Below are 10030 nucleotides of genomic sequence, written 5' to 3'. Positions count from 1 at the left end.
CTGAGGTGGCTCGTGGTGTGACAGCGTGTCCTGGCTCTCGGAGAAGATGCTTCAACAGGAGCAATGCAGCTGGGGAAGCAGGCAACCAGGGGCTCGTTCAGCTAAAACCCTCTGAGGAGGATTTAGGTAGCGGTAAATTAAAGAGCTTCGATGTTGGTGGGTCTGGCCCTGCTCAGGGCCAGATGCCCTGCGCAGGGAAGGGGGACACTGGAGAGTTTTACTGTGGTTTGGAGCCATAACAGACTGCCCAAGGAGCCTTGCAAACAGCCCTGACCTCAAATAAAGTTGCAACTTAACTGGGCTTCTGCTTTTTATTTCCTCATATTTGACCTGAAGGATGCCTCTGCTTGTTTTGCAGTGGGTTGCAGCTGCCTGGAAAGGAAAACCCAAACCGAGATTTTGGAGAAAAAAGTGCAAGAAACCCTTCTGCCTGTCTTGGTACCTTGGATTGACTGACAAGTGCAACGGCATGTCAGGATGCTGCTGAAGCCCGAGCTAACGCACTGTACCTAAGTGCAGTGGCAGCTGGTGTGCCACCGAGCCAGCCATGCTCTGGATTAAGGGCACATGTGTTGGCAGCCCGCCTCAGGCTATAGATAGCTGCACTCCGTCTCTGCTGTGGGTCTTGTACGGGGAGGCAAGAGAAGCAGCAGGAGCGGATGGTTTTCCCCGGGACACCCCCATACCTGCCGCAGCATCCTCCCCCTGTGCTTTGCATGGCAGAGGCTCTGGGTTTCTCTACAAAACCCCAATTCCCGATACTTTTATAAGCAAACCGCTCCAGCGAGCCAGGGGATGCTGGAAGCTTTGGCTCCAAGCAGCAAGCGGGGAGGCAGGAGTTGGCATGATGCCCCTCGCCTGCGCCTCCCTCCCGGGGAGGAACATCACCTCTTGCTGCCGGATGGATTTCATCCTTCCCCTTTAGGCATACCTGTGTTTTTTAAGTCTCTGTTCGCATCAGGCGTTTGCAGAAGCGCAGCTTTCCCATGTCAGCATGCATGCTGGCAGCGGCCCAGATTTCCCCTCTCTAAGCAGACAGAGACCCTTCTTCCACATCCCCACCTGGATTTCATCCCAGCTGCTCCGGGAGCATGGCCGTGACCCTTTGAAGGCAACGTTAGAGCTCCCGCTCCCGCCGTGCTTTGGCCCTTGATATATTCTGACGCATCCCAGGGGCTGTTTTCAGGGGAATGACTCAGAGCTGTTGCCTCCCGGGATGGAGGGACAGGGCCAGGCGCGATTCCTTGCCCTCTGCCACGGTGCCTGGCAGTGGCTGGGGCCGCCTGCCACCCTGCCAGCTCCGAGGGGAATCCCGAGGGGGGGGAAAGCAGCCCGGGGCTGGGGTTTGCCTCAGGGCAACACTTCGTTGGAGACATCTCCACGGGGGTGCCCAGGAGGGTTTGGGTGATGGTTCAGTGGTGGGGGACAGCAGGTCCCCCGTTCCAACCTGGGCCCTCACCTAAGGACAGGCTCCGATGTCCTTTAACAAAATAACTACTTCCCTTTGCAGCTTTTTCTGCCTTTTCTATGTTTAAGGCAACCAAAATATCAATATGTTCCAATTCTGAAGACTAACGTCCTTCAAAAATTAATTCCTTAAATGCAACTATTTTCCTTTTTATTACATCTGCCATCCCCATGCTGAGAAGAGGCAGAGCCCAGCTGAAGCCTGGGTAAATCAAAGCCAGCGGGACCCCGCAGGACCACAGTCCCTGACAGGCTCTGCAGCAAGTAAATCTTTCGGGACTGCAAAACCTGGGAGGACGTGGTGTGGGGGACGTGGCTCTGCGCTCACCTGCACCCTCGCTTTGTGCTGACACCACCCCGGGTCTCTGGCTAATGCCACTTTGGCTAGGCGTTACATGGGGGTGGCAGGTTTTTTCATGCAACTTGCTTTCCATTGAGGGGATAAAGGATTTTTAGAAGAGATGAAACCTAACAGCTGCATTCATCGTATTTTCAGTTTTGCTAACTAACACTAATATATGAGCTAGCTGGAGGAGAGACTTCATCACCCTGGGATGCCAGAGCCATCCATAGCTCCTTTGGACACAAGAGGGAGTCCTGAATCACCAAAAAGAGAGGTTTTGCTTTGGTTGCTGTGGATTAAAATGCTTTTCCCTGCACTGAGAAAACGCTGGTCATCACTTGGGGGCCTTTGGTGTGTTTTGCTCTCCACCATGGTGGGGTAAATCCACAGTGAATCCAGAAGCGTGGATTTTGCCCGTTTGCAGTGGGGACAGGTCAGCTTGCTGGTTGGGTGAAGAAGCGAGTCCTGGCTTCCTAAAGGACTGGGAATTTCCCTGAAATCAAGCACAGCTGATAGCCAACCCCCAGTCCCCCCCTATTTTGTAGCCCCAGCTAAATGCAGAAAATGGAGGCAAAGCTCCATCTGCCTCCACGCTACTTCTTGCTGCAGCATTGGGACTGCACATTCCCGTCCTTGGTGCCTGCACACGTGGCATCGGCTCCTCCGAGGGCACTGGCCCCGGCCGCATGTCCCCCCTGGTTTTGGGGACAGCCGGCAGAGGGGACAGGGAGGCCCCAACACCCCCTATTCCCACTGCCCCCAGGGGACATTGGCTTCTGGAAAGGGATATTTTGGGAGGCATGCCTTTCCCGTATTACCCAATTTAATTAGGTACAGTATAATCTTTCTAACGCAGCTTCTGGGGGGGGGGACGGGGGACACAGGAGAGGTGGAGGTGACATGGTGGCACACGTCCAGTCGGGACAGCCAAATACCACGACATATCAGCAGGGATCCTGCTGAAACCCAGCTGAAAGGGCTCGCTCGTTCCCACATCAAAGTCACAAGGAAACCTCCGGCTGCCCCCACGCGGGGCTGGAGCTGGCCCTGGACGTGGCAGCCTCGGGCTCGGCAGTGTCCCCATCCCAAGGCACGCAGGCGAGGCATTCCTGTGGGAACGGGGATGGGATGGGGATGGGATGGGGATGGGCGTGCGGGGCTGCCAGTGGGCTGGTCACATCCCCCGGGGGGGGCAGCCCCCTATATCAGCCGGGCTCGCTGGGGCAGTGCCGGCAGAGTGTGACCGTCACGTCCCCCGGCCCCTCGTCCACCCTCTCCAGCCATGGATGACATTTATAAGGCAGCGGTAAGTGCCTCCCTTTGGGGCTGCTGTTTTGGGGTGTTAAAGGGTTTGCGGGGATTTTATAGTAGCTTCCTCAAAGCTGTGACGGAGTTAATTCAGTGGAGAAGTGCAAATATGAAATGATTATAGGGTGGCAACTTTTAGTCAACACCATCATCCAGGACACAGACCTTGTGCACTGATGGCTCTGAAGGTTTCACACTCCTCTTGTAAGCGTGAAACGCTCAACTGTGCTGCTAAATTGTTTACAATTACTCCCCTGGTTCCCTGCTGTAAGGCAGGGAGATGGCCCATAGGTGAACTTATAAATCTCAACAAAATCTTGAAAGTGTAAGAGGTGTCTGCTGGTTTTAGCCCAGAGAAAGCAGAGCAGCGTTTCCCATGAAACGAGCATTATTTGTATGGGTTAAACCTCACTTTTCTTTCTGGTGCTTTATAATTCTGCTATTGCTACATTTCCCCTTCCTCAGCTGAGTATTTTTCTGGGAGATTTAAAAAAACCCTTGGCTTTTGTAAGTTATTGCCGAACATCCCCCTCTGCTTTGCCGCTCCTGGTATCTGCTCTGCAGAAATCCAGAATGTGAGCTATGCTCTCGGGGAACGCAGAGCATCCTAACGGCTATTTTAACTTACACAGCTGCACGCTGCGCTCACTGTGTAAACCCAAACTATTTGGTGTGTAATAAGAACACTGCATTATTTTGTAACATAGACAGACAGTGATACATGAGTGAAATAAGGATGAAAATAGATTTTGGATTGTGTGGATTGCTACTGTGTCCCTTCTGTAACTGGAGTTAAAATAAGAGCTTTTTTGGTGAATTTTTTTTTTAAAATATACAGTTGATCAGGTCTGATTTTAACCAAGGGCACAGAAAAATATATCATACAAGTCCTATTTTAATTCCAAGGTTTTTAGAGGGAAGAAAGATAGTGCTTGATAGACAACTGAAGAAAAAACCAAAATGCTCGCACCTCTCCTGTCCTTTGGTCAGCCCTGAACCTCATGAAACAGAACCCCCATAGCCATCCAGATAGTGTGAAAAGGCTCAGGAAAGGCTGTAAAAAAAACCCCTGAGTCCCTCAACCAACACCTCCAAAAGGGAGAAAAATGTGACCTGTAAGATCAAATGAAATCCAGGCCTCTCTAATTAAGCTTTTTAATTAAACATGTTCTCTGCCACTCCAGGGACAGGTCCTCTCCTTATTGTTTAGGGACATAATGCCCATAATTAGGGAGAAAGGCTGAAGTGCTTTGCAAGCCGGCGATGCCCATGGCCAAAAGGGTCCGTCCATCAGCTGGGGCAGCGCGCTCGCAGGACAGGCAGAGCGCCCCAAAAAGAAAGGGTTCCCCACCCACAGGCTCCAGCCTCTCTCCAAATCTCTGCCCCAGGAATGGGGAAAAATCCACAGGTGAAGGTAATCCCTAGCCAAAGCCTGTGGGCTTTAGCAGAATTGGATCACGGAGGAGTTAAGTTGAGAAAAAGTAACTGCAGCAATAGAAAACAACCCAAAATTTCCTACCTCAGATACCAAAAACTTACCCCAAACATAGAGCCCTTGACCAGGGTAATGGGCCATGCAAAAGTCTCGATGGACTCCCATAAGGATTTTGCTGCTAGTTCGAAGGTAAATGTGGGGCTCCAGTCCTAGACATTAACTGCCAGCACCTTTACAGAGGCAAAAGAAGTCCAAGCCAGGCACAGCTGAGACAGCTTTTTTGTGGATCTATTCCCCAAGATTTTTGACTGTAAGAAAACATTTACCTGGAAAAAAATTCAAGACCTTCAACTTCCCCTCTCTGACTTCAAATGGAAACATGGGATGAAGAGGAGAGCTGATAAAAGCAAAATACAGCAGATTTGGTGTTACCACGGCTGCCGCAGTGCTGTGAGCTTAGTGCTTGCCTTCCCACATCACACCCAGAGAAACCTGTCCCTGCAGTGATGTGGAGGGAAAAGAGGAATAAAGCTGCAAACAGCACCCGTGTCCAGAGGGCACTGTAAACAGCTCAAGAGACATCTCTGTAATAAGTGTCACTCTATAGTTACAAGGCATTTAATTTACATACATCATAGCTCCACATCTATCACTTCAGTAGTCATGGAAGCTTCAAAAGTGAGTATTTTTTTATTTGCTGCATGCTGATGGCATGTATTAATATTATATTTGTGCCAAATCCCCTACGTGCAGCCAGAGAACCCAATGGATTTTCATCTTGCCCACTCATGCCTAGATAAGGCTGTGCAAACACAAAGCTATTTTGGGAACATTTTTAGGCTCTGTTAAGCAGTGCTAAGAACAGTGCCAGGGACAAGTGTCCAGATAAAGGACTGCAAGGGTAAATGACAAAGCCTGGGAACAATTGGGGAGCTCATCTTTATCTCCAGCACCTCTCACCCAGGCTTATAAATAGCGAATGAACCCAGAGGGTCATGTTACCCGAGCAGCAGCAGGATGGTGGCTGTGGACATGGGCTGAGGGAGCGTTGCGGCTGCCATCGCTCTGCCCAAAAAATAGCCATGAAGAGCTGGCAGCTGTCTGCCTGCCTGCCTTCAACAGCGCTGGGGCCACAGTGGGCTTGGGTTTCCTCTTGCAATGGCAATCCTGCCGCTGTCCTTAGCACTTTCTGGCTTGAAAGCCTTCGCCTCCTGGTGCGTGGGGAGTGGGAAAAGGCTCTGTCCCACTGAGGAAAAGCACTTTCCCTGCCTCTCGCTGCAAGCGGGAAGAATTTCCAGCTGGCTTTTGCAAAATTGTTGCTCTTTGGGGCAAAAGCATCAACCTTCCTCAAAGTCAGGGTGCCACAACCCCGGGTTGTGGGGTTCTGCCCCAACTGAAACGTGGCAGGGATGGGTGTTGGGGACTGCTCGCACAGGGGTAGTAGTAAGGAGACGTCGGTGGCGTCAGGCACCCCCTGCACCCCTGGCAGGGGTTCATATCTGGCTGACTCCAGAGAGGCTGTTGACCAGCATGAGAAAGAAAAGTCCATGTTTTCATGGATGCTACCGAAGGGGCACGTGAACACGGTGGTGGGGTCAGCAATTTTAGATAAGCCGTACCCACAGGCAGGAATGAAGCCAAAGAGAGAAAAGCACTTAAAGAGGTATGACACTGAGCTGATGGATTCCTCTTTGCTCTCCTCATTGATTATTTTTATTGATTCATGCTAACTAATAAGCTCCTGCTGATTGTCCGTGGGGAATGAATTAGGGTAAGGGTTGGGAACAATCTGCCAGCCTGTTTTGGCTAACGCCTAAAGGCTCCATGAGCTGTTTCTTCGGGGAGCTACCCAAAACAGGCTAAAGGGAATAGCAGCTCCCTTCAGAGGCAGAAACCTTTGTAATAAACACTAACTCAGATGGAAGTAGACCAGCTCTTAATGCTCTGGATAGTGCAGGAAGTTTCATGAATCTAGGGCTGAAAAAGAACTACCAGGAATGGTCTTGTCCACCTCTTCCTCCCCAAGGACCTCTCCAGCATGTCCCACCTCTGACCTGGCCTCAGCCCACATATGAGCAGCCCTCCGTGGCACAGCCATCCCGCTGTGAAGCCTGCCAGCAACAAGAAATTATCCCCAAATGGTTGACAGAGACAAATGCTTTTCCCAGTAGGTCTCCCCTGCTTGTGCCAAGGCTACTTCTGCCACGTATCAGATGCTGATGCTCTAGAGAAATGATGCTCACTTCAAAGGACTTGGGAATAATTTTTTTAAGGGGAAGAATCTCTTAGACTACAAAAAAGTTGTGGTTTCAAAACCCCACTGGTTGTACATCCTGTGGTCCCTGAAGGTGACTGTTGTGAGGCTTGGTTGAACTTTGCAAAGGCTTTTGAACAAATGACACATCCTTTTAACAATTAGCGATGCTGATGAAGAAAAATGACTTGAGCTCTGTGTCTTCCTTATAGGTTGAGCAGCTGACAGAAGAGCAAAAAAATGGTAGGTGCATCTTTAACCCAATACTGTAGCTTAAAGACGAGCTCCCCAGCCAGCAGCTCAGCCTGCCTCAGCAATTACGCCCCAGAAAATGCTTTGGCCAGACTGGCCAAAGCAGGGCATGACCCAGGGATTTTGATCCACCAGCATTTCAAGCGAGGCAGTTTCTGTGCGTGTGCCCAAGTGTCCCCACCATGCCGTGCCTGGGCAGTGCTGGGGTGCACGGGCAGGAGAGGCTGTGCCTGGGGCGAGGTGTGGGGCAAGACCCCCCCCATCTCCTCTCCCTTCTCTCCCCAGAGTTCAAGGCTGCCTTTGACATTTTCGTGCTGGGAGCAGAGGACGGTTGCATCAGCACCAAGGAGCTGGGGAAGGTGATGCGGATGCTGGGGCAGAACCCCACCCCTGAGGAGCTGCAAGAGATGATAGACGAGGTGGATGAGGACGGTGAGAGATTTGGGTTTCTTCCACTCTCCCAAGCACCATCCCCACATCCACAGACATGGGGGGCATGGTACAGGTTGGGAGCATTCGGCACCTGTGCAGCGCTGGCAGGATCCACGCTGGGGACAGTCGCAGCCTGTGGGGAGCAACCTGCAGTGCTGTGAGTTTGAAGGACATTAAACACTCACCAAACTTCAGCGTGGTTCCTTCCAGCAAAGAGAAACTATAAAAATTATTATTCCTATAATGATCAGACTGCTTGAACTGATGTTGGGGGGATACTCTGAAATTGCACAGATCCATTTAAAAAACAAAATATAGGCTGAATGTAGCAACTGCCATTTCAGAAATGCCACAATTACAGGATTCTATCATCAGGAAAGTCTTTCGCTGCTCAGGTGTGTACACACACATGCATAAATAACTGTCAATATTGATTAAATCAGTGCACTGGTATTCACACATAACAAAATTCACTGTGTGCAAGTTGGGCAGAAATATCATACTAAATAACTGGAAAAGGAAAAAGCAGTTAAAAATCAGGCAAAAAAGGAACACAGCTGTGTCACTGAAAACAACAGTACTGTACTGCTGGTGCAAAAACACACTGCATGAACCCCTGCCTTCTGGAGCTTCTATTATTAATACCTAGATGAGATGGACAGGTATCTCCATAGCAGGAATTTCCATTCATTGGTGCTTCCAATAGGACTTTTGGTTCATTTCGCTTCAGCAAAATGACTGCAAAAGGCAAAAATTCAGTGAATTGGTCAGTGCAGGGCCTCAGTCACTTACTCCAGCATCCTGAAAGCTGCCTCTTGCTGCAGGGCAGCTCTCCTGAGTTTTGGTCCTTGGTTACTAAAGGGAAGCGTGATCTCTCGCTTGGCATTGCCCATCCACCCACCGCAGCACCAAGTGGTGGTGTTTATTCTGCCTGCAGGCAGCGGCACTGTAGACTTTGATGAGTTCCTTGTTATGATGGTCCGGTGTATGAAAGATGACAGCAAAGGAAAAACCGAAGAGGAACTCTCAGATCTCTTCAGGATGTTTGATAAGTAAGAGCTGCGACTGCAGCGTGGCAGGGTGGTGGGAGTGATGCAACCGCCCCGGCTCCCCCTCCCAGCGTGTCGTTCTGCTCCTGAGCTCTTCCGTCCTCGCACAGAAACGCCGATGGCTACATTGACCTTGAGGAGCTGAAGATCATGCTGCAGGCGACGGGAGAGACCATCACCGAAGATGACATAGAAGAACTGATGAGAGACGGGGATAAAAACAACGATGGCAGGATTGACTATGACGGTAGGACTCTTTATTGCGTGCAGTTTGGTCGCCAGCCTTTGAGTGTCCCCCAGGCATTTCCCATGGTCTTGGTTGCCTTCCTGGACAGGCATGAGCTCATGCAGGCAGTGCTGGGCAACACGCCTGACCGCAGCCAGTGTTTGCACGGGGATGGGGGGGGGGGTTCATACGTTTGTGAAACGGTAGCAAGGGCCTGGGGCTGCCTTAACTGTCCCCATGCTGCGAAAGCCAGCCTGCACTGAAGCAATGCTGCTTTTCACCAGAGACCTGCCCATCCCCTCCTGCCCCCTAAACACAAGCTCTGTCTCTGAAGGGCCGTATCTTTGAACGCAATGCTGCTGAAATGACCCCCAGACCATTTCTGAGCTGAGCCCGTGGCTGTGTCCCTCCCCGGGTGCTCACCTCTGGTGTTTTGGTGGCAGCCAAGGGTGACGCCGGGCTCCAGTGACAATTCCAATGGGAGTCACGAGGAGTCCTCGCCACGTTCAGAGGAGCAGTAGCCATCCCCCCTCAGCCTCTTGCGCATCGCGGGGGTGGGAAAGGGGACAGGGCTGGGGAAAGCTGCCAAGAGCGCACTTGGCAGCTGCAAGGGCACTTCACCTCCCACCTCACACCCCTTATCTCCAATGTCTTCCCCTTGGCAGAGTTCCTGGAGTTTATGAAGGGAGTTGAATAAATCCAAGGCCAGACCGACAGCCCGAATCGCCTAAACACCTCCAGCTCTGCATCTCATCTCCTTGGCTAAGACCCCTGGCTACCGGCATGAAGACTGAGCGCTGAGAAGGGTGGCCGCTGGGAAAATAAAATGTGTTAATACCGCGTGCCTCAGATGGTCATTCCTTGGAGGTTTAGTGAGAGCTTCAGCCTGGTTGCATACCCACGACTAACGGGGCTGCTCTCGGGGCCACGTCGAGTGCCTGTGAGCCATGTCTGGCAAGGTGACATCACAGCTGGAGCTTTAAGCCTCCAAGGAGGTATTTTGTTGCCAGCCCAGTGGCAAAGCCCAGCCAACGCGGCCAGGGGTGCTCGGTGGGGAGCTGCCATCTTGCGTCTCTTCATCTGTGCCATGGTCAGTGGGCTCGGGAGCAGGCACTGGTGCCTGCTCGTTTAACTGGAGCATTGGCAGCAGTTTAGTGATGAAATGTGAATTAACAACCACTTACACCATCACTGAAATCCATGGGTGAGGGACAGTCCCTCTCCTCCCCGCTCTCACCGCAGCTTTCCTGAAGGGATACCCCTT

General features: G+C 51.4%; 1 protein-coding gene across 1 annotated transcript; it reads left to right on the top strand.

The window, feature by feature from the left end:
* Window positions 1-2918: 2918 nt before the first annotated feature.
* TNNC1 (troponin C1, slow skeletal and cardiac type) lies at window positions 2919-9604 on the top strand. Its single transcript, XM_075052785.1, has 6 exons — window positions 2919-3116; window positions 7020-7050; window positions 7345-7491; window positions 8429-8543; window positions 8651-8787; window positions 9432-9604. The coding sequence occupies exons 1-6, from the start codon at window positions 3093-3095 to the stop codon at window positions 9461-9463; spliced, it is 486 nt and encodes a 161-aa protein (XP_074908886.1). The 5' UTR covers window positions 2919-3092; the 3' UTR covers window positions 9464-9604.
* The last annotated feature ends 426 nt before the right edge of the window (window positions 9605-10030 follow it).

The sequence above is a fragment of the Buteo buteo genome, chromosome 21 (genome assembly GCF_964188355.1).
Source record: "Buteo buteo chromosome 21, bButBut1.hap1.1, whole genome shotgun sequence".
Classification (NCBI taxonomy): domain Eukaryota; kingdom Metazoa; phylum Chordata; class Aves; order Accipitriformes; family Accipitridae; genus Buteo; species Buteo buteo.
Note: the sequence above shows the minus strand (reverse complement) of the source record. Positions and strands in the feature narration are given on the sequence as shown.